General features: G+C 39.6%; 1 protein-coding gene and 1 long non-coding RNA gene across 2 annotated transcripts in view; one reads left to right on the top strand and one right to left on the bottom strand.

Moving 5' to 3' along the window:
* The window catches only part of ACAD11 (acyl-CoA dehydrogenase family member 11), a 97,909-nt gene extending 86,833 nt beyond the window's left edge, over positions 1 to 11,076 (top strand). The window contains 3 exon segments of the mRNA XM_028099148.2: positions 7,797 to 7,913; positions 8,713 to 8,822; positions 9,716 to 11,076. Coding sequence (XP_027954949.1) covers positions 7,797 to 7,913; positions 8,713 to 8,822; positions 9,716 to 9,830 — 342 coding nt within the window. The 3' untranslated portion in view covers positions 9,831 to 11,076.
* A 1,405-nt stretch (positions 11,077 to 12,481) lies between these two features.
* Positions 12,482 to 18,866, bottom strand: LOC114205627 (uncharacterized). Its single transcript, XR_003608431.2, has 3 exons — positions 18,794 to 18,866; positions 12,783 to 12,826; positions 12,482 to 12,657 (listed from the first exon to the last, which is right to left on the bottom strand). It is a non-coding gene; the product is annotated as an uncharacterized LOC114205627 (long non-coding RNA).
* Between the last annotated feature and the right edge of the window lie 6,437 nt (positions 18,867 to 25,303).

The raw sequence follows: 25,303 nt of genomic DNA on the forward strand, positions 1-25,303 counted from the left end.
TCTGTTTTTCATTTGTTTTCTTTTTCCTGCATTCTTTTAGATTAATTTAATTAGAATTCCATTTTGATTCATCTATAGTGTTTCTGAGTGTACCTTTTTGTATAGCTCTTTTAGTGGTTGGTCTAGGTATTACATTATAGAAATAAATACATATTTGTATAAGTGCACATATTTTATCAGTCTACTGGTGTCCTCATTTTACCAGTTTGAGTGAAGTATAGAAACTTTACCTCCCTTAATTTAAATCCCTTTAACCTCCTTCATTTATAATTGTCTTAAATATTTCTTCTACATAAATTTAGAATGACATCACAGTGTTACAATTTTTGCTTTAACTGTTAAACAGTTAAATTTGCTTCAAGAAGCAATGAAAAACCAATTGTATTTAGCTATATATTTTCTTACTATGTTCATTCTTTCTTCCTGATTTCCTAAGGTTCCTCTTTTATCTTTTCTGTTTAGGGAAATTCCTTTAGCCATTCTTTAAGAATCAAGTGGGGACAAATTTTTTGTTTTTCTTTATTTGAGAACATGTTGATTTCTCCTTCATTCCTGATGTATATCTTCATTGGGTATAGGATTCTGTGTTGACATTTCTTTTAGTACTTGAAAAATATCGTACCACTCTCTTCTGGCATATACACATTTCCCCTCTAGGTGAGATGTCATTCTTCTGGCTGCATTTACAGTTGTGTCATTTTTTGAAGTTTAATTGTGATGTGTCTTTTCATGAATTTCTTCAGTTTATCCTGCTCTGCATTCACTCAGCCTCTTAAATCTGTAGGTTTTATCTCTTGCCACATTTGGGAAGTTTTCACCATTATTTCTTTGAGTATTTTTTCAGTCTTTCCCTCTTTCTCTACTTCTTGGACTCTGATGACATGAAAGTTAGATTTTTTGTTTTAGTTCACAGGTCCCTAAGATGGTATTCTTTCAAAAATATTTTTCAGTATATTTTCTCTGTGGTTCAGATTTGACAATTTCTCTTGTCCTTTCAGTTCACTGATTTGTTCCTCTGTACCTGCTATTCTGCTGTTGAGTCCATCCACTGAGCTTTTTATTTAAATTATTACATTTTTCAGGGGTGCCTGGGTGGCTCAGTCTGTTAAGCATCTGCCTTCAGCTCAGGTCCCAGGGTCCTGGGATCCAGCCCTAGGTCTGGCTCCCTGCTCAGTAGGGGGTCTGCCTCTCCCTCTACCCCTCCCCCCCCGCTCACTCTCTCTCTCTAAAATAAATCTTTTAAAAAATTATTTCAGGGTACCTGGGTGGCTCAGTTTTTGGGTGTCTGCCTTCAGCCCAGGTCATGATGCCAGGGTCCTGGGATCGAGCCCCACATCGGGCTCCCTGCTCGGTGGGAAGCTTGCTTCTCCCTCTCCCACTCCCCCTGCTTGTGTTCCCTCTCACGCTGTCTCTGTCAAATAAATAAATAAAATATTTTTTAAAAATTCATTTTTCAGCTATAAAATATCTAATTGGTTTTTCTTTATATCTTCTACTTCTTTGCTGAGATTTCAGTTTCTTTGATGAGGCTACCTTGCAGAGGGTTTTTATCATGAGCAGATGTGTGCTTTGTCAAATGTTTTTTCTGCATCTATGGAAATGATCAGACGGTTTTTATCTTTTCTCATTGATGTGATGTATCACATTGATTGTTTTGCAAATATTGAATCACCCTTGCATCCTGGGAATAAATCCCACTTGATTATGGTGAATGATTTTTTAAATGTACTGTTGGGCTCTGTTTGCTATTTTGTTGAGGATTTTTGCATCTATATCCATCGGAAATATTGGCCTGCAGTTCTCTTTTTTTTGTGGTGTCTTTATCTGGTTTTGGTATCAGGATGATACTGCCCTATAGAATGAATTTGTAAGTTTTCCTTCCTCTTATATCTTTTGGACTAGTTTGAGAAGGATGGGTATTAATTCACTATATTCAATAAAGTGGGTGAGAGTGAACATCCTTGTCTTATTCTTGATCTTAGGGGAAAAGCTCTCAGTTTTTCACCATTGAGTATGATAGCTGTGGAGTTGTCATATATGGCCTTTATTATATTGAGGTGTGTTCCCACGATAGCCACATTGTTGAGAGTTTTTATCATGAACTGAAGTTGAATTGTGTCAAATGCTATTTCTGCATCTATTGAGATAATCATATGATTTTTATCCTTCATTTTGTTAATGTGGTATACTCATTGATTGATTTGCAGATATTGAACCATACTGGCATCCCCAAAATAAATCCCACTTGATTGTGGTTGATGATCCTTTATTGTATTGTTGAATGTGTTGAGGATTTTTGCATCTATGTTCATCAGGGATATTGGCCTGTAGTTTTCTTGTTTTGTAGTGTCTATCTGGTTTTGGTTTCAGCATAATGCTGGTGTTGTAGGAAGAATTTGGAAGCTTTCCTTCCTCTTTCATTCTTTGGAATAGTTTGAGAATAGGTATTAACTTTTCTTTAAATGTTTGGTAGAATTGTGAAGCCATCTAGTCCTGGACTCTTGTTTGCTGAGAATTTTTTTTATTATTGAATCATTTCATTACCAGTAATCATTCTTCCTGATTCATTTTTGGAAGATTTATGTTTCTAGGAATTTATCCATTTATAGGATGTCCATTTTGTTGGCATATAATTGTTCATAGTAGTCTCTTCTAATTCTTTTTATTTCTGTGGTGTCAGCTGTTCCTTCTCTTTCATTTCCTATTTTATTTGGGTTTTCTCTGTTTTTTTCTTGACTTGACTCTCCAGATGAGTCTGGCCAATGGTTTATCAATTTTATTTCTGCTCTGATCTTTATTTCCTATTTTATCCACTAACTTAGGGCTTTATTTCTTCTTTTCCTAGTTACTTTAGGTGTAAGATTAGATTGTTTGAGATTTTTCTTCTTTCTAGATCTATATTACTATAAATTTTCCTCTTAGAACTGCTTTTACTGCACTCCATACACTTTGAATCATTGTGTTTTCATTTTCATTTGTCTCCATGTATTTTTTAATTCCTCTTTGATACCTTTATTAATTCATCGGTTGTTTAGTAGCTTGTTGTTTAGCCTCTACATGTTTGTGTTTTTTCCTTTTTTGTTGTTGTTGTAATTGATTTCTAGTTTCATACCATTGTGCTTAGAAGAGATGCTTGATACGATTTAAATTTTCCTAAATCTGTTGGGACTTATTTTGTGGCCTAATGTGATCTATCCTGGAGAATGTTCCATGTGCACTTGAAAAGAATATATATTCTGTAGTTTTTGGATGGAATGTTCCCTGTGTATTGTTAGGTCCATTTAGTCTAATGTGTCATGCAAAGACACTGTTTTTTTGTTGACTTTCTGCCTCAATGATCTATCCATTGATGTAAGTGGAGTGCTAAAGTCTTCTACTATTATTGTATTATTGTCAGTTTCTCTTTTTATGTCTGTTAATATTTGCCCTACGTATTTAGGTGCTGCAATGTTGGGTGCATAGATTTTTACATCTGTTCTATCCTCTTGTTCAGTTGATCCCTTTATCATTATATCATTATATCTTGTTATGGTTTCTTGTTGTTTTTAAGTAGGCTCCATGGTCAGTGTAGGGTTTGAACTCAAAACCCTGAGAGTCACATGCTCAAATGACTGAGCCAGCCAGGTGGCCCAACAGTTTTTATTTTTTTTAATTTCCATTTTTTTTAAGATTTTATGTATTTATTTGAGAGAGAGAGAGAGTGCATGAGAAAGGGGAGGGGCAGAGGGAGAGAGAGAAGCACACTCCCCACTGAGCAGGAAGCCTGACCCAGGCTCAATCTCAGGACTCTGAGATCATGACCTGAGCCGAAGGCAGGTAACCCAACCAACTGAGCCACCCAGGCACCCCCAGTTTTTGCTTTAAAGTCTATTTTGTCTAATTATTGCTACACAGCTTTTTTTCACTTCCATTCACAGAGAATATCTTTTTCCATCATTTCACTTTCAGTCTTTATGTGTCTTTAGGTCTGAAGTGAGTCTCTTGTAGGCAGCATATAGATGAGTCTTCTTTTTTGTTTTGTTGTTTTGTTTTTTTTATCCATTCCATCACCCTATGCTGTGATTGATTAGAGCATTTAATCATTTACATTTAAAATATTTACTGATATGTTCTTATTGCCGTTTTGCTAATTGTTTTCTGGTTGTTTTTGTAGTTCTTGTCTGTTCCTTTCTTCCTCTCTTGGTCTCTTTCCTTGTGATTGGTGACTTTTAAAAGTTTTCTATTTTGCTAGGCTGCCCCTACCAAATTAACCTCAGCTAAATAGAGTAGACTTTTGTTGGGGGTATTTTTCAAAAATTTATGTCTGTGCTCACAGGCATTTTCAGTTTGTTAACTTTTTCAGCTCCAAGTCTGGGATGTATTACAGAAAAAGAAAACCCAGGGAACTCACTACCATGTTGTTCTTCTAGCTTAGCCAGTCTGCTTCCTTCTCTTTACCTATCAGAGTCTTCCAATGTTTGCTTTATAAATAATGCCCAGGTTTTTAGTTGTATTCAGCAAAAGGAATAGGGAAAGGTGCATCTATTTCATCTTTCTGGAAGTAGAAGTCACTGGAAGTAACAACATTATTAATCTATGTATACCTATAAGCTACACTGCAGAACTCTCTGGGAAAAGCTGGATTGGGGGATGGGGCTTGGAACTGAAGTGGAGGCTCCCCGACTCCAAATGTGGGCCTTGGAACCCACACATTCAGGCATGTGTGCAGAGCATATAAATTTAACAACTTAGATGAAATGGACCAATTTGTCAAGATTCATAAACTACCAAAACTCACTGAAGTGAAATAGAGTATTCTACAACTATTAAAGAAGTTGAATTCATAGTTTAAAAGCTCCTGAAATAAGAAATGACTGGGCCCAGATGGTATCACTGGTAAATGTTACTAAATAATTAAAGAAGAAAGAACACCAATTCTATGTAATCATCTCTTCCACAAAGTAGAAATAGAGGAAACACTTGCCAACTCATTTTATGAGGCTAGAATTGCCCTAATCCAAAACCAGATAAGAACAAACTAGACCAATATAGATGCAAAAACCTATTAGGAAATAAAGTCCAGCAATATATAAAAGAATATTATACCACAACCAAGTAAGATTTATCCCAGGAATGCAAGGCTCATTCATATTCAAAAATCAATTACTAAGAAAAGTAATTATTGTAATCTGCCATATTAGCCTGAAAAAGTACATGATCATGTCAGTTGATCCAGAAAAGCACTTGACAAAATTCAGTATGTATTCATAATGAAAACTCTCAGCAAACTAGGAATAGAAAGGAATTTATTCAACCCAATGCGGAGCATCTAAAAAATTCTACAGCTAACATGCTTATGGTGCAAGACTAAATGCTTTTCCCCCAAGATTAGGAACAAAGCAAGGATGTTTACTCTAACCACTCCTATTTATCATCATAGAGGGGAAGTCCTAGCCAATGCAGTGAGTCAAGAAAAAGAAAGTACATATATTTGGGGGGGGCGGTATAGGTAAAACTGTCCATATTCACAGACAACATGATTGTTAGAAAATCCTTAGGAATCTATCAAACAAAACAACCTTCCTAGAATAGAACTTAAGCAAAGTCATGGGATACAAGATCAACACACAAAATCAATTTTTTGTCTATATACAAGCAGTGAACAATTGGAAACTGAAATTTAAAAATGCTATTTATAATACACTTTTAAAAAAGCACAAATCTAACAAAATGTGTAGTATCCAAATGCTAAAAATTATAGAATTGATAAAGGAAACCTAAATAAACATAGAGAAATACTGTGTTCGTGGACTGTTAGACTAATAGTAAAGATGTCAGCTGTCCTCAAATTCTTCTACAGATTTAACATAATACCAGTCTGAATCCTGGCAGGACATTTTTGTGGATATAATGGCAACCTGTCCTAAAAATTATGTGAAATGCAAAGAAACTAAAATAACAATTTGAAGAAGAAAGTTGTAGGCACATCACTACCTAATCTGAAGACTGTGTGGTATTAGCAAAAGGAGAGACACATAGGTCTTTGGAACAGAACAGAGTCCAGAAATAGACTCATAAAAATATGAGTCAAACAATTTTTTATATAGGTACAAAGCCAGTTCAATGGGGAAAGGTTAATCTTTATAGTAAATGGTGTTGGAATAGTTGGACATTCATAGGCAAAAAAAAAAAAAAAATGAACCTTGTCCTAAACCTCACACCTCACACAAAATTTAACTCCAAATAAATCATAGATCTAAATGTAAAAGGTAAAACTATAAAACTTTCGGGAAAAAAAACAGGGATAAATGTTTGTGACAAGATTAGGCAAAATGTTCTTAAGACATGCCCCAAAAGCACAACCCATAAGAGAAAAAGTTGACAAATTGGATATCATTAAATTTAATCACATTTGTTCTTTGAAAGTCACTATTAAGAGAATGAAAATGTTACAGACTGGGAGAAGATATTTGCAAATTGCCCACGTGACAATTGACTTGTATCCTTAATAAAGAGCTCTCTAAACAGCAGTAAGAAAACAATCCAATTTAAAAAGTGGGGAAATGACATGAACAGACGTGTCACCAAAGAGAATATATAGATGGCAAATAAACTCATCAAGAGTTTATTTGCAAATAAACTACCATGAAATAGTTCATGGTAGTTTATTTGCAAATTTAAACTACCATGAAATAGTTCTACATACTGTTAAAATGACTAATACATAAAAAAAAAAAAACTACCAAGTGCTAATGGTTTGGAAAGCAGCTGAAACTATTATACACTACAGGTGGGAATGCAAAATGGTACAGTTGGTCTGGAAAACTGACAGTTTCTTATAAGCATTTACCAGATGATCTAATAATTCCATTTCCCACAGCTGCTTTAAAAAATGAAAAGTATAGTCATACAAAAACTTGTATGCACATGATTACAGAAGCTCTGTTAATAATCACCAAAAACTAGAAACAACCCAAATATCCTTCAGCAGGGGAATGGATAAACAAACTGGTACATCCTTACAATGGAATATTACTCATTGATAAAAAGGAATGGACAGTTGGTACACATAACAACTTGGTCAGTGATACTCAAAAGCATTATGCTGAAAGAAGCCAGTCTCTAAATACATACTACATCAGTCCATTTATATGACATTCTGAAAAAGGCAAAAACTATAGTAATTGATAACCCATCCGTGGTTGTGAGTTTAGGGGTTGGGGAGGGTGTGACTAAAAAGGGGCAGCAGCTCTAAGGGGAGATGGAACTGTTCTGTATCTTGATTGTGGCTACAGCAATCTATACATGTGGTACAATTCATAGAACTGTTCACCAAAGGTAAAGGTCATTGTTGCTAAATAATAACACAACAAAGGACTGCTGCACCTTCCCCACACTGACATTGTCCCGGGGATCATCTCAATTGTCTATAAGCAAGTTCACCATCAGACATTTATCCAAGTCTCAATGAGACTATGAGATAAGCATTCAGGAGGGCCAGTGAGGAATGTTAGAGCAATAAGATGGTTGCTCAGTTCAGCCATCTTGACCTTCAGACATCAAGATATCCAAAATAAATTATTTTTCTGAGCAAATAAAATATCTTTCTAAAGTCTGGCAGTGTTAACTTTAGCATTGCACAAGTACATGGTTGGCTGGTATATATCAAATGAATTAACTCTTCCATTAAAAAACAGAGTAAGGCTTAGGAACAGTCCTTGGCCTAGAGTGTTTCACCAAGCTACAAGGTCGTGTTAGATGTGGACTCATGCCAGCTTAGCCATTCCTCCTATTTGCTGCTCTTTGCTCCCCTGCAGGAGGTTGTGGCTCACTGGATTGCTGAAAGCCGCATTGCCATTGAGAAGATACGTTTGTTGATCCTGAAAGCCGCAGACAGCATTGACACCCTGGGCTGGGCTGGCACTAGGAAAGAGGTGAGGCCCCTTGGACCACTGTCTGCCAAGCCTTCTTCAGTTTCTTTCACCCACTGGGCATTTCAGGTTTCATGGTGGCTTGATGGCACTCAGAATATTGAAAACAATTTCTGTGATTTTGGTTTCAAGATTATAAATATATGTCACTTGCTAGTTTTCCTTTCACTTGCCTGTTTTAGGGAATGATTTTCAGGATATAGAACATCTTCAGCATTCTCGAGATGCAGCAACAGGGAGGAGGGAAATCCAAGACTATACAGACTTGGAATTATACCCAGTATGTCACTTTCTGCCATGTGGCCTTGGGCAAAGTATCTGACCTTGCTACCGTGTAGTATAAATGCTTCGTAAAAGATGCCTCTCATCTCCTATCTTTTTATGTTTCTGGCTTATATGGAGTAAGACTGTAATCATTTAATTCTAAAAACCAATAAAAATTGCTAAGAGAAAACTGATTAATGAAGGCTCTTGAATTCTTTTTATGATCCCTAAGGTGATGAATGTGATTTATCAGCTGCCTTAAATCCTTTTGGAAACAAGGCAGGTCATAAATAATAAAATATGATTTGGAAGAGATATCTCTTTCCAGAATGTCTATATTGACTGAAATATGGCCATTATTAGCCTCATTACAATGGGTCTCTTTGTTGGCTTCCATCAAAGATCCTGTTTCAGTGATGAATTCATGTGGGAAAGTTCCCTTGTCTCATTTCACAAAGAAAATACAGATTATATCAAATTCTGCCACATTGTGTATTGTCTAAGAAAGGAACATTCTTTTTATATCTTGCTTATGTAGATTGCAATGATTAAAGTGGCCACCCCTCGGGCCGTCTGCAAAATTATTGACCGGGCGATCCAAGTGTGTGGAGGTGCAGGTGTTTCCCAGGATTACCCTCTGGCTAACATGTAAGTAGATGTCACTTAGTAATCATCTACATTTGACAGGCTTGGAATGGAATTAAAAATCTACAGCTGCCTTGACCCTAATTGTTTCATAAGAAAAGAAAGATACTAAAAATATAATTCAAGGCTAAATGAGGTAATATAGGTACCCAGCACCAATAAATAGTTGCTCTTATGATTACAGTTATCATTTCGCTCAATGATGTTAACTTTTACACCGAGGGGGTCCATTGGGGTTCATGAGCTAGTGAGGAAATGGCACTGGGGGTTCACCCTGAAACCAGAATGATCATACAGGAGCACACATGGCAGAGGGCACCCAGAGCCAGGCTTGGGTATGTCCTTAGGACTGTGTGCCACCTCCACAGGGATGCCTCAGGCCAGTGACCATCTCATGTCCAGATTCTGGTTGCTGGGAGTCAAGGAACACTCTGCAGTGCCCGTCACCGCACAGTGCCCCTGCCACCTTCTCTCCCACACTGGAGACAGAAGTCTGGTGCCACACCAGTTTTTCCCATCAATTTTTAACCATAAGAACTAAATATCTAGTACTACATATGTCTAGTATATAAGTATTACATATTTATACTTCACTCCCTGTGGCTTACCTAAGATATCTCTTAGTTCTAGCAACTTCTAGAACCCTAAAGCAAACCAAGACTGAGATTAAGCCCATTGCACTGAGCCATTTAAGATTCCTCTCCCCAAAGTGAGAACTTTCGGTGGCATTTCACATGCCCTTGGACTTAATTCTCCTTGATTCTCTCTGTGCTCTTTTTCTTATCACTGCCTTGGCAAGATTTCAAAAATGAATAGTCTTGGCTTAGAGTCACAGTGACTGATGTTAAAGTACCATGTTCCTCATTGATAACTCCTGCCATTCCTGCTCCTTTTAGGTATGCCCTAACACGGGCTCTGCGCTTAGCGGATGGGCCCGATGAAGTGCACCTCTCGGCAATCGCAGCGATGGAGCTGTGGGACCAAGCTGGAGGCGTGAGGTCCAAGGTGTAGGAGGCGGCAGTGTCTCACCTTTACACAGACATCACTGCCGCTAGCATTTGCACCGGTTTGAGCGCAGGATTAATTACTCATTTTCAGTAAACATTTGAGCATCTGTTTTGATCACTAGGTTTTATCATTCAAGGGTCACAAAGGTTTAAGTTAAATATGAAATTCTATAGCTGCCATCGTTCAGTCTATTACCTATGTGTTGAGCCTTTATTTTTAAAACACGCAACTTGTAAAGAAATAACGAAGTAAACTGGAGCGCTAAAGCATAGGCCTAAAAATATTTTCACTTTTTGATTCCCAGGATCTGTTCCATTTAAATAAATATTCAAGGAGTCATTGCTCTGTAAAAAATATGGTGGGATGTCCTTTCTAACGCTGGTTGTAGGGGGTGGCTTAACACTTTGTAGGACCACAGTGTTTGCACTGGAGAAAGATGCATGACTGAATCATTTTAGAATTCGTATAAGCCTCTTCATAATTCAACAGAAAGCATTTATACATAAAATCTGAATGCATTTTAAAGTTTACTAGAAAACATGGCCCATTATGAGAAAACATAATTAAGAAGGTTTTTAATTATGTATAATATATTGATGAGCACAGTGGATAGTTTAAGCTACAAGAAAGTTATTTAGTTTTGAGAAGAGATTACAAACCATCTGTTCTGAATGCCATCCCGTTAATATCAACACCCTAAGCAAACATCCTGCGGCTCTTTAAATCAGTGCTGCCCAATACAGTGGCCACTGGCCACAAGTGACTCTTGAGCACTTTATTTGTACCTAGTGCAACTGAGGAACTTTTGATTGTGTAAAATTTTAATTAAATATCGATTCTTAACTAAGTTAACTAGAAAACTTTTAAGTATGCTCGCAATAACTTGGGTATGTGAATTGACTTTTTCAAATGTAAATTTTATGAAATCTAAATATGGAGCAAGTATTTTGCCTGGAAATTTAGCATCCAAATTAAGAAACAAAGTAAATGTGAAATACATACCAAATTTTGAAGACTTAGTGTGAGAAAAAAGTAAAATATCTCATCAATACTTTTTAAGTAGTGATTATATATGGAAATGATAAAATGTGGATGTAAGGCATACCTTGTTTTATTGTGCTTCACTTTTTGCACTTCTTACAAATCAAAGGTTTATGGCAACTCTGCATCAAGCAACTCAGCACCATTTTTCCAACAGCATTTGCTCACTTCATGTCTCTGTGTCACATTTTGGTAATCCTTGCACTATTTCAAACTTGTTCATTATTATTATATTTGAATTGCTGCAATCTCATGATAAAACTTGAACAGATGAGGAGTTGCTTCTTATGGATGAGCACAGAAAGTCGTTTCTTGAGGTAGAATCAACTCCTGGGGAAGATGCTATAAGGACTGTTGAAATGACAAAGATTTAGAATATGATATAAACTTAGTTGATAAAGCAGTGGCAGGATTTCAGAGGTTTGACTCCGATTTTGAAAGTTCTGCTGTGGGTAAAATGCTATCAAATAGCATCACACGCTACAGAGAAATCGTTCATGAGGAAAAGAGTCAATTTGTGCAGCAAACTTCATTGTCATATTTTTAAAAATTGCCCCAGCCAGGCCAACCGTCAGCAACCACCACCTTGGTCAGTGAGCAGGCATCAACATGGAGGCAAGACCCTCTACCAGGAAAAAGATTGTGACTCACTGAAAGTTCACGTGATGGTTAGCATATTTTTTTTAGCAAAAAAAGTATTTTTTTTAAGATTTTATTTTTAGGGGCGCCTGGGCGGCTCTGTTGGTTAAGTGTCTGCCTTCAGCTCGGGACATGATCTCAGCATCCTGGCACAGAAACTGGGTTCTGATTCCTGTGTGTCACATGGGCCTCCTAAACTCCTAAATTTGCCTTTGATCCTTAACCTCTCTGCATCTCATTTTTCTTTCTGTACCCTGGGATTAACTATTAAATCCAGAGGACCCTTAACCTACTGAGGGTTTATTGTGACAATCACTGAAGCCATGTAGAAGCACTCAGCTATTTCTGAACCACAGTATTTTTATAAGGTATCCTCATTTGAAGCAGATAAAATCTTATAACCCAAGCTATAGAACCTTATTTCTAGTTTTAAAAGTTGTGACTTAGAAGAAATCAGGATTTTTTCTGAACAATTAAAATTAAAGGTTATGTGTTGTACTTAAAATTTTGTGATAATTTTTTCCTGTGCCTTTGAGGAAAACTGGCTAAATTGCTGGCTGACTTATTTCATCTATTTTTATTTATGTCTGCCATAAACACAGCCATCCCTAAGGCAAGTCATTCCATGTGGCCGATATTCACTTCTCTTCCCTAACTTTCATTTATTTAGATACGACATTATAAAGAATAATATGGGTTGTTTTGAAAAGAAAATTCCAGCCTCCAAAGAATGAAAAGATCAAGGGACGCTTTGCCTCAGCCACGGTGAACAGATGGACTGACTCTAAGTGTGGGAGCTCAGAGCCATTTCTAGGATGTCATCAGGCTGTCTCTGGGAGTCACTGTGCAGCAGTACACCCGGAACGGTCAGCCAGGTTTGCCATGCTCCCTGGTTCCGAAAGGACAAGTTGCCCTCTATAATAACCACCCGGCAGGAGGGCAGGAAGAAGGAGAGCTCACCAGGCACTGCTTTACCCAGCAAGACCTCGCCAAGATTTGCATTTGGTCAGCAGCAGGGAGGACGGGCCCCGTGACAGCCTGGCAGGGAAGTTCCCAGGAGGCTCCCGACAAAAGCGGTCATGGAAGTTGTGGCAGTGCTTGTCCCGCGGTGTAGCCAGTTAAGGATCTCTTTGATAGTTGATATTTTAACCTTAGCAACATACAGCAGAAAGTATAATCATGAAGGAGCAGATTTTCTCATCAACCTGTGATTATTTACAGAGGCTTCCCCAGGTCCGCATCACCCTAGCTCTTCCCGAACTGTGGTCTACTTACATGTCCTAGGCATGCCCGTTTTTTGTCCAGGAGAACCAGAGTACCTGAAAAGCAGCAAAGTCCATGGCAGCATTTAAGTATTTTATTATTTTTTTCTATTATTTTTATTTCAAGTTTTCATATAAATTCTAGTTAGTAAAAAAATCTAGTTAACATATGGTGTAATACTGGTTTCAGGAGTAGAATGTAGTGATTCATCATTTATATATAACACCCAGTGCTCATCACAACAACTGCCCTCCTTAATGCCCATCACCCAGTTATCCCATCCCCCACCCACCTCCCTCCATCATCCTCAGTTTGTTCTCTATCCTAAAGAGTCTCATGGTTTGCGGCCCTCTTTTTTTCCCCCCTTCCCCTATGTTCATCTGTGTTGTTTCTTAAATTCTACATGAGTGAAATCATATGGTATTTATCTTTCTCTGACTTGTTTTGCTTAGCATAACACTCTCTAGATCCATCTGTGTCGTTGCAAATGGCAAGATTTCATTCTTTTTGATGGCTGAGTAGTATTCCATTATATACATATACCACTTCTTCTTTATCCATTCATCAGTTGGTAGACATTTGGGCTCTTTCCATAATTTGGATTGATGTTGATAATGCTACTATAAACATCAGGGTTTGTGTGCCCCTTTGAATCTGGTATCCTTTGGATAAATACCTAGTAGTGCAGTTGCTGGGTCATAGGGTAGCTCTATTTTTAACTTTTTGAGGAACCTCCATACTGTCTTCCAGAGTGGCCGCACCAGCTTGCATTCCCACCAACAGTGTAGGAGGGTTCTCCTTTCTCCACATCCCCGCCAACATCTGTTGTTTACTGTGTTGTTGATTTTAGCCATTCTGACTGGTGTGGGGTGGTGTCTCATTGAGGTTTTGATTTGGATTTCCCTGATGCCGAGTGATGTTGAACACTTTTCATGTGTCTCTTGGCCATGTGTCTTCTTTGGAAAAATGTCTGTTCATGTCTTCTGCCTGTTTCTTAACTAGATTATTTTTTGGGTGTTGAGTTTGATAAGTCTTTATAGGTTTTGGATGCTATCCATTTATCCAATATATCATTTGCAAATATCTTCTCCCATTCCATAGATTGTCTTTTAGTTTTGTTGTTTCCTTTGCTGTGCAGAAGCTTTTTATCTTGATGAAGTCCCAGTAGCTGATTTTTGCTTTCGTTTCCCTTGCCTCTGGAGTCGTGTCTAGTAAGAAGTTGTTATGGCCGAGGACGAAGAGATTGCTGCCTGTGTTCTCCTCTAGGATTTAGAAGGTTTCCTGTCTCACGTTTAGGTCTTTCATCCATTTTGAATTTATTTTTGTGTATGGTATAAGCAAGTGGTCCAGTTTCATTCTTCTGCATGTTGCTGTCCAGTTTTCCCAACACCATCTGAGACTGTCTTTTCCATTGGATATTCCTTGCTGCTTTGTTGAAGATTAATTGACCATAGAGTTGTGGGTTCATTTCTGGGTTTTCTATTCTGTTCCACTGATCTATGTTTCTGTTTTTATGCCAGTACCATACTGTCTTGATGATTATAGCTTTGTAATAGAGCTTGAAGTCCAGGATTGTGATGCCGCCAGCTTTATGTTTCTTTTTCAAGATTGCTTTGGCTATTTGGGGTCTTTTGTGGTTCCATACAAATTTTAGGATTGTTCTAGCTCTGTAAAATATGCTGGTGGTACTTTGATATGGATTGTATTAAATGTCTAGATTGCCTTGGGTAAGCATTTAAGTTTTTTTTTTTTAAGATTTATTTGAGAGAAAGAGAGCACAAGCAGTGTGGAGGGGCAGAGGGTGAGGGAGAAGCAGGCTCCCCACTGAGCAGGGAGCCCGATCCCAGGACTCTAAGATCATGACCTGAGCCTAAGGCAGACACTTAACCGACTGAGCCACCCAGGCACCCCAGCATTTAAGTATTTTAATAGAAAAGTTGCATAAGGCTTGCAAAAAGAAAAAAAAAACTTTTCTCAGCGTTTCGTGAATTAAGATACAACAGATTCTGGGAAGTTCAGAAGGAAGGCACTTTTTACCCAGGCTTCTGAAGGGATTTAAATTAGTAAAGGTCTTAAGTAAATGATATTATAAGGTGAAATGTATTTAAGAAAATGTCTGCTATGGACAAATGCCTTCTTTCAATCAAGCCAGGTAGCCTTGGCCAGGCTTCTTTCATGGGCATTTGATGATCCCTCCCCAAGGAGCAGACTACAGGGGGTACACCAATCAGTGGGCCCTCCTGTTAGCACTTTGGGCCAGTGTTTGTCTGCTGCAAGTCTTTTCCACCATTTCTTTTGCCTGAATTACCATGGTAGTCCAAATGGGCTTCTAGATTGTTCTCACAGCAGTCAGCGTGACCCTCTCAAAATGTCCCAGTGGCTTTGCATCTCATTTAGAATAAAATCCAGAGTCCTTGTCATGGCCAACAAGGTTCCATCTGAGCTTGTCCCCTGACACTGTCTGAGCTCATCCCCTGGCTCCCTCCCTTCATTATGGCTTCCTGTCCGCTGTTCCAACATGCAACCCCAGCCAGGCCTCTGAGGCTTGCTTCTATATACTGTTTTCTCTGCTTGAAAAGATCTAACCTGAGATTTCCAGATGCCTGCTCACAAGTCACCTTAGCAAAGACTCCTTTCTTGACTACTTGCTCTAAATTAGCACCACATGCTCTGTCATTCTCCACCTCTGTATCTGCCATTCTCTTCTCACAGTACTTAACACCTGGCATATTTCATATCTACGTATTTATGGTCTGCTCAATATCATGTAAACACCACTTTTCCCTTCCTGTAGTCACTTATTTCACCTATTTTGTGTACTGGGGTTCTCCTCAGTGCTTGGAACCATGCCTGGCCTCTAGTAAGCACTCAAAAAAAGGATGGATGGATGGGATGGATGGGATGGATGGGCATGGATGACCCCTGATATGCAATTGGTGAGGGGGCAAAGGATTTACATATAGGCCCTCAGATGGATCAGAGCAGAAGCTTAAGCTCTGGCGCATGAACACAGACCTAGAATGGGTTACACGTAGCCGGAGAGGACTTGGATAGGTGCACAGCAGTTTGAGCAAACCAGGTGATGAAATGTTTGATGAGTATTTAACAATCCAGGGGAATGCACACACTTTTGAAATTTTCCTGCTTTCCAATCCAATCTAATCAGCCAGAGTGCTGTGACCAGCTCTCCATACAAAGGGAGGTCAGGACTCCTAAGAAAAATAAAACCACTGTTGGTGATTGCTAGAATTTCCAAGTTTCCAAATAAACAGGATTCTGGGAAATGTCCTCACTTAATTCAGGACAAAGAGCATTTAGGGTTTGTGACCCCACCTCAATATTTTTCTTTCTCTTTTTTTAAGTATCTCTCATTATGTGTTTATCATGAAGAAAATCCACACACATTCTAGTGTAAGTGTGTGGTGTGATAAGCTCTGCGAAACAAGGGCTTGTCTCTGCCTTATCTTCACCGAAAACGTGTGAACAAAGAGTGATTATCCTGGAGTGCTGCCTCTCCCTCAGGATAGCACTTCAGCAGCACTCCTTCCCTGCTGGGCTGATGGCTGCCACGACCCCAGGGAAAACTGTTTCACTTTTTCAAAATGGGTGAAGGTGGAGATTGCAGATGCCTCTTTCACCCAACGCCTTACCTCTGACTTCAGTTTCTACCATTCTTTTTCCTTACCCCAGTCAACCACATTGGTCTTCTGCTGTTTCTCCAGTATCCCAGACTTTTTTTTCTTAAATTAGAAGTATTTGTTTCTTATTAAAATAGGGTCTTCTCATGTCCATCGACGGATGAATGGATAAAGAAGATGTGGTATATATACACAATGGCATATTATGCAGCCATCAAAAGGAATGAGATCTTGCCATTTGCAACGACGTGGATGGAACTGGAGGCTGTTATGCTGAGTGAAATAAGTCAATCAGAGAAAGACATGTATTATATGACCTCACTGATATGAGGAATTCTTAATCTCAGGAACAAACTGAGGGTTGCTGGAGTGGTCGGGGGTGGGAGGGATGGGGTGGCTGGGTGATGGACATTGGGGAAGATATGTGCTACGGTGAGCGCTGTGAATTGTGTAAGACTGTTGAATCACAGATCTGTACTTCTGAAACAAATAACGCAACATATTTTAAGAAAAAGGAAAAAGAAGAAGATAGCAGGAGAGGAAGAATGAAGGGGAGTAAGTCAGAGGGGGAGACGAACCAGGAGAGATGATGGACTCTGAAAAACAAACTGAGGTTTCTGGAGGGGAGGAGAGTGGGGGGATGGGTTAGCCTGGTGATGGGTATTGAGGAGGGCACATTCTGCATGGAGCACTGGGTGTTATGAACAAACAATGAATCATGGAACAGTACACCAAAACAAATTATGTAATATATGGTGATTAACATAACAATAAAAAAATTAAAAAAAAAATAGGGTCTTCTCATGAGGATGGAATGTGCAAGAGAGGCTTCCTGGGTTTCCTCATCCCAGCAGGCTGAGACTCTCCATTCAAAACTTTTCTCCCTGTGTAGGAAGGAAAGTTCCCTACCTACTCCTGGGAAATTAGGCTACTCTAATTTTACTTTTGATTCTTTGTATGCATTAAGGGAAAAAAGAAATCAAAACAAAACTATTAACAGGCTATCTGTCCCTAAGCACATATGCTCAGTCCAGGGGTGGGCCTCAAGTCCCCATCTCCGTGTGCTGGCCAGGATTAGATGGTACCCTAGAAATAAGGTGTTCCTGGCTAGGGATCAAAGAAGACCCTAGCTCCCAGTCACCTGGTTGAAAACATGCATAGCACCTTCAATGAGAGTCTGAGATTCCCTCTTTAGCAAGGAGTACTCTGGGTATAGTAGGGCAGGGCTCTGGCCACAGGTGGTATCTGGTCTAGAAGCTACTGACTCCATTTCCTAATCCTCTTGAGATTCTTTAAGTTGACAAGGAGTGAACACAAATTCCAAAATGACACACCAAGCTATACAAGGCTGAAGAAGTCATTAAGGCAACAGTCTCCCCAGCTCCAAGCACAGAACTCTGACCCCACCATCCCCCTCCTTTCACCCTTCAGGACCATCTAGTCCTGCCCAACACTTCTCCTCAGTGGCAGCTTCCAGCATGCAGAAGCCCTGAGCAGCCTTCACCCTCACAAGTTAGGAGTGGACTAATCAAGGAACTTTATGCCAACTTCAAGTCCAAGGTCCTACCTCAAGCTCTCTGCACTTGCTTTTCTGTTTGCCTAGAAAACTCTTTCCCCACCCCATATTCTCAAGGCTTCCTCCCTTCCTGAAAATGTGACATTCTAGGTTTTCCTTCTGTGATCATCCCATGAAAATTTCTATGCCCTTCCAACTCTCTCTCTCTCTCTCAGCTTACCCCCATCCTCGGTTTGGTTTTGTTCTTAGAACTGTCACCATGTAACATACTATATATCTTTTTTTTTTTTTTATTTGGCTTATTGCGCCTTTTCCCCCACTAAAAATTATGCTTTAGCTGAGAGAGATTTTTGTTTTGCTCACTGTTCTACCCTTGGTATATAGGACAGTGCTTGAAGCATACATAATAGAGCCTCAATAAATATTTGTTGAATGCATGGAATTCTTCCAGCTGCAGGAGAGCAGGGATCCCAGGAAGTTTGTTTAACCTCTATATCAGAAGTGTGATAGCATAGGCTCATGTTTGCTCACCGGCCATACGGATGCTTAAAAGATCTAAAGCTAAGCTTCTCAACCCTAGCTGAGCATCAGAATCCCCTGAGGAGCTTGAGAGAAACTCAGCCACCCCAGCGACTGTGTGACTTCAGTGGTAACAAGGTATACCAGGGATTTTTGTGAGACAAGGGGTTGAGGGTAGAGACTCACTTCCTGATCAGGTCTGTTAGGGTGTTTGGCTGTAAACACCAGAAAGAAACTGGCTAACGCGAGCAAAAGGGAATTTGTTAGGTGGGTGTGGGCATGGAAGACTAAGAAGTCTGAGGATCTCGCCAAGACACAGGTAGGAGAAGCAACCCCTGCCATGGCTTTACCTTCCTCCAGCCTGCCCACCGTTTCTCTGTCCTTGCCATGCGTGCTTGGGCTCCGAGGAGCATTTGGTTGGCCAAACTCAGGTTATACTTCCACCCCAGCCTGTCCTCGAAAAGGAAGAGAGAAGGGAAACATAATTCAAGCCCCATGTGTAATTAATTTTAAATTTTCTGATGCCACATTAAAAAAAGTAAAAAGCAACATGTGAAGTTAATTTTAACAATATACTTTGTTTACCCTAATATATCCACATATTACCATTTCAACATATAATCAACATAAAAAAATTATCAAGATATTTTATGCTTTTCCCCCCGAAATCTCTAGAGTATATTTTAAATTTACAACACATCTCAATTTGGAGGCTAAATTTTCAGTGGAAGTACATGAAAAGTTAATTGTATGTAAATTTCCAAAAGTTTATAGTTTTACAGTTAAAAAAGTATTTTCACATATTTAAATTGTACCAAACATATTTAAAATTTTTCAAAAACTGAATTGAGCATCAGTTTTTAAATAAGTTAGAGGGAGGTCCAAGATGGCAGCATAGGAAGATCCTGAACTCACCTCCTCACATGGACACACCAAATCCACAGCTACATATGAATCATTTCCTTCTGAGAAAGATCTGAAAAAATAGATGAACTGCTGTCTACAACAAAGAATAGAAGGACCACATCAAGATGAGTAAGAGAAGCAGAGGCATGGTTGGAAAACAAAACAAAAACAAAAAACCGCCCCCCAGTGTGGTGACCCACAAAAGGGTGGGATCTGGAGGAGTGAGGGGTTGGTGCCCCACATTGGGCACCCCAGAAAGTTGAGACCCCAGAACATCTGGCTTGGAAAGCCAATGGGACTGATTTCTTGGGGTCCCAAAGTGCTAGAGGAAATTGAGATTCCCCTTTTAGAGGGCTGATAGGCAGCTTCACTCACTCTAGACCCAGTGAAAAAAACCAGCAGCTGAAAAGCACCTAGACAAATGTGTGAGGAGATTCGCATGCTAGTGTGGAGGCATTGGCTGGAGGATGCCTGGAGGGTCCTGGCACTGCTGATGCCAGAGAGTGCCAGCAGTTGCAATGGTCTCCCACTCCCAGCCTAAAGTTGGCACAAATGTACAGACAAGGCACTCTCCTGCTACACTGCTGAAACCCAGGGTGACACACAGTAAAGGTATTTTCCCTCTGCATTTCTGAAGCCAGCAAGTATGGCCCATCCCCTACATTCTCCAGCTGCCTCACTAAAGCCTGCAGGCTTATGAAAACCACATAAGGGGATGCCCCTTGATTGCGTGACCCTGGTGGCCGAGATGGCTGGTATCCTGGAGCTCCACAGGACTATTAGAAAGACAGTTGTTGGCAGTCCACCAACCCCGGGCACTGCACAGACAGCAAACTGAAACACAACTCCAGTCTTCCTATAAAAAAGGCCTATTTACAGGGCGCCTGGGTGGCTCAGTCATTAAGCATCTGCCGTTGGTTCATGTCATGGTCCCAGGGTCCTGGGATCGAGCCCCGCATTGGGCTCCCTGCTCAGCAGGAAGCCTGCTTCTCCCTCTCCCACTCCCCCTGCTTGTGTTCCCTCTCTCACTGTGTCTCTCTCTCTATCAAAAAATAAATAAAATCTTTAGAAAAAAAAAAGGTCTATTTACTTAGTCTAGAGCTTCAGCCTCAGGCACAGGCTGAAGGATTCCCATACATCTGGAGGGTAAGAAGGCACTATCAGGGAGATACCATCCTTGCACAGCCCTCGGCCTTGCTACAGCAGGTGAGAGTTCTCAGAAAGGAGATTATACACTTGTCTGAAGCCCCAGTTTTTTGCAACTGTTGCCCTAGAGACACTTTTGGATCTTAGTCTGGAGGCGAACAGGAATTACAATTGCCCCAGAAGACTCTACATATTTGTATATTTTAAAAGCTGCTGTCTGAGGTCTGGCTTCTGATCAGCCTAAAACTGGGTGCTAAGATTCCTTTTCTTGGATCACTGACAGGTCTTGGCATACTCTCAATAATACGCACATATCAAGAATAAATAGGTGGTTTAGACAATTACATAGGTTCAAGAGACAACCAGGAGCTTGAACAAGGTTGAACAAGAAGGATAATCATCACACAAGGGCCCTCCATCAAGACTGAGAGAAGTAGCTGTTTTGACTAATACATAGAAACAAACACGGAGAGTCAAACAAAATGAGGAAACAGATATGTTTCAGAGAAAAGAGAAAGACAAAAATCTCAGAAAAAGACCTTAATGATATGGAGATAAGTAATCTACCTAAAAAGAATTCAAAGTAAAGGTCATAAAGATGCTCACCCAACTCAGGAGAATAATGGATGAACACAAATGAGAACTTCAACAAAAAGATAGAAAATATAAGTACTAAACAGAAGTCACAGAGCTGAAAAGTACAATAATTGAACAGTGTATTTACACTGGAGGGGTTGAACAGCAGACTAGATGAAGTAGAAGAATGGATCAGCAAAAGGGAAAAGAAAGCAGTGTAACTCACACTAAACAGCAGCAAAAAGAAAAAAAGAATTTTCAAATTTTTTAAAGGATTATTTATTTTAGAGAGAAAGAGAATGCATGAGTACAGTGGGGAAGGGTGGAGGGAGAGAACATCCCCAGCAGATTCCTCACTGAGCACAGAGCAGGGCTCAATCTCATGACCCTGAGGTTACAACCTGAGCTAAAACCAAGAGTTGGATGCTTAACCCACTGTGCCACCCAGGTGCCCTGTGAAAAAAGAATTTTTTAAAAAGTGAAGATAATTTAAGGGATCTGTGGAAAAACATTAAGGAAAATAACATGCACATTACAGGCGTTCCAGAAGGAGGAGAGAGAAAAAGGGGCAGAAAACTATTTAAAGAAATAATGTATGAAAACTTCCCTAACTTAGGGAAGGAAACAGACAACCAGGTCTAGGAAGCCCAGAGAATTCCAAATAAGATGAACCCAAAGAGAGCCACATTATAATTAAAAATAAGACACATTCGGGGTGCCTGGGTGGCTCAGTTGGTTAAGGGTCTGCCTTCGGCTCCAGTCATGATCTCTGGGTCCTGGGATCAAGCCCCGCACTGGGCTTCCTGCTCAGCAGGGAGTCTGCTTCCCTCTCTCTCTCTCTCTCTTTCCCTCCCTCTGCCCCTCCCCACTGCTTGTTTTCTCTCAAATAAAAAATTTTTTAAAAAGGTATAATTAAAATGTCAAAAATTAAAGCAGCAAAACTTTTTTTTACATACAAAGAAAACCCTATAAGGTATGAGCAGATTTCTCAGCAGAAACTTTGCAAGCGAGAAGAAAGTGGCATGACAGTCAAAGTACTAAAGGAAAAACTGTACAATCCAGAATACTCTACCCAGCAAGGTTATCATTTAGACTTCAAGGAGAAATCAAGAGTTTTCCAGAAAAACAAAAAATATGGGGCACCTAGGTGGCTCAGTCGGTTAAGTGTCAGACTCTTGATTTAGGCTCAGGTCATAATCTCAGGGTCATGAGATTGAGTGAGTCCTGCGTCAGGCTCCGTGCTCAGTGCCAAGTCTGCTCGAGATTCTCCCTCTCCTGCTCCCCACTTCTAAAATAAATAAATAAATAAAATCTTTAAAAAAAATAAAAGATTCATCACTACTAAACCAACCTTACAAGAAATATTAAAGGGATTTCTTTAAGCTGAAAAGAAATGGCACTATTTAATAACAAGAAAACATTAAGATAAAAATCTCACTGGCAAAGGTAAATAGTAAAGATAGTGGGTTAATCACTTATAAAGCTACAAATATGTTAAAAGACAAAAATAATTAAATCAACTAAAATTACAGTAATTACTTAAGGGATACATTTAAAAGGATGTAAAAAGTATATCAAAATGGGCGCCTGGGTGGCTCAGTCGTTAAGTGTCTGCTTTCGGCTCAGGTCATGATCCCAGGGTCCTGGGATGGAGCCTCGCATTGGGCTCTCTGCTTGGCAGGAAACCTGCTTCTCCCTCTCCCACTCCCCATGCTTGTGTTCCTGCTCTCGCTGTGTCTCTCTCTGTCAAATAAATAAATAAAATCTTTAAAAAAAAAAGTGATATCGAAACATAAAATTTGGGGGAGGGGAGTAAAAATGTAGAGTTTTTTGGGTGTGTTCAAATATGTTACCATACCTTAAAACAGACCATTATGTACATAGGATGATATACGTGAACCTCATGGTAATCACAAAGCAAAAACCTATCACAGATACACAAAAGAAAATGAGAAAGGAATCTAAACAGAACACTAAAGAAAGTCATCAAACCACAAGAGGAAAGAGAAAAAGGAAAAGAAAGGAATGAGGGGAAAACTACAAAAATAGCCAGAAAACAATTAATAAAATGACAGTAGTACATACCGAACGATAATTACTTAAACCGTTGCTGAGAAGATGGCAGAGTAGGAGGATGCTAAGCTCCCCTCTTCCCACAGACACGTCTAGATAACAGCCACATCAGTACACTCAGCCTAGAAAATGACCAAAAGACTGCCAGAACAGACTTTCCATAGCTAATCATAGAAAGGAGGCCATATCGAAAAGGAGGGGTGTGGATGTGGTCAGAAACCAAACTCCCAGCAAGAATAGCCCCAAACAGGAGGAATAGACACCACAAGCACAGAGCAGGGAGAGAAGCAGACCCCACCTCAGGCACCACAGGCCAAGAGGACCTGCATTGAGAAGGTAAGTCCCCATAGTATTTGGCTTTGAAAACCAGTGAGACTTAAGGGTTTTGTTTTTGTTTTTGTTTTGTTTTACAACCAGCAGGGCTTAACTCCAGGTACTTTAAAAATCAGTGAACTTGCCTCTGGCAGAGCCAGTGGGCAATAGGAAACTGACCCCCCCACCTTAAAGAAACTGCATAACAAACAACCTACCAAGATACAGCATAGAAGCAGTAGTTTGAAAAACACCTGGGGTATTCACAAAAGAGATTTATTTACTTATCTCAGAACTGGTGCTGGAGGGGCAGGGATCTTTAGGAGACTTCTCTATAAACAAAAGAGCTGGTGACATTTCTCTGCCCTACCTCCTCCCCAAGCCTAGATAGCTGGACATCTGTAAGAACCAGCACGAACACTCCCTACCTGCCTTACTAACACCGTGCAACCTGCCCCTGCAGATCGGCCCCATCCAATCTTCCCCCCAACTAGGCAGGAGTCCCTCCAAAGTTGTGTCTGTTGTGTCTCATCCTTCAAGCAGCTCTGGAAGAGACCAGCAACATTCCAAAGTGACCCCTGCCTTGGAGAGAGGGGAAGATAGCCACATATTCCAGTTTGACTGTATTCACAACAGCTGAACCTTCTGCCACAAAAATAAGTCTCAATAAATTCAAAAAGACTGAAATCACATCATGCATCTTTTTTTTTAAGATTTTATTTTTTTATTTGACAGAAAGAGAGACAGCGAGAGAGGGAACACAAGCAGGGGGAGTGGGAGAGGGAGAAGCAGGCTTCCTGCTGAGCAGAGAGCCAATGCGGGGCTTGATCCCGGGACCCTGGGATCATGACCCGAGCCGAAGGCAGACGCATAAGGACTGAGCCACCCAGGTGCCCCTCATGAATCTTTTCTGACCACGATAGTATGAAACTGGAAATCAATCACAAGAAAAAATCGGGAAGAACACAAGTAAGTGGAGGTGAAAACATGCTATGAAACAAGGAATGGGTCAACCAAGAAATCAAAGAGGAAATAAAAAAATACAAGGAGACAAATGAAAATGAAAACACAACAGTCCAAGGTTATAGCAATACAGGCCTAACTCAAAAAGCAAGAAAAATCTCAAATAAACAACCTAACCTACACCTAAAGGAGCTAGAAAAAGAACAATGCGCAAAACCCAGTAGAAGGAAGGAAATAATAAAGATTAAAACAGAAGTAGGTGAACTAGAGATTAAAAAAAGAACAGAACAATGAAACCAGGAACTAGTTCTTTGAAAAGATCAATGAATTCATAAACCTTTAGCCAGGCTCACCAAAAAAATGAGAGGACTCAAATAAATAAAATGAGAAATGAAGGAGGAGAAATAACAACCAGCACCACAGAATTACAAAGGATTCTAGGACAATATGAAATACTGTACACCAACAGACTGGACAACCTAGAAGAAATGGGTAGATTCCTAGAAATATATCACTTTCCAAACCTGAATCAGGAAGACATAGAAAATTTGGACAGATTACTAGCTATGAAATTGAATCAGTCATCAAAAAACTCCTAACAAATCCAAGTCCAGAATCAGATGGCTTCACAGGGGAATTCTACCAAACATTTAAAGAAGAGTTAATACCTTTTCTTCTCAAATTATTCCAAAAAATAGAAGAGGAAGGAACCTTTCCAAATGCATTCTATGAGGCCAGCATTACCCTGACACCAAAACCAGATAAAGACACCCACAAAAGGTGAAATACAGGCCAATATCTCTGATGAACACATGCAAAAATCCTCAACAAAATATTAGCTAACAGAATCCAACAATACATTAAAAAAAGCATTCACCACAATC

This window comes from Eumetopias jubatus, unplaced genomic scaffold (genome assembly GCF_037043125.1).
Source record: "Eumetopias jubatus isolate StellerSeaLion01/CBP00866 unplaced genomic scaffold, mEumJub1_p1.0 scaffold_1, whole genome shotgun sequence".
Lineage (NCBI taxonomy): Eukaryota > Metazoa > Chordata > Mammalia > Carnivora > Otariidae > Eumetopias > Eumetopias jubatus.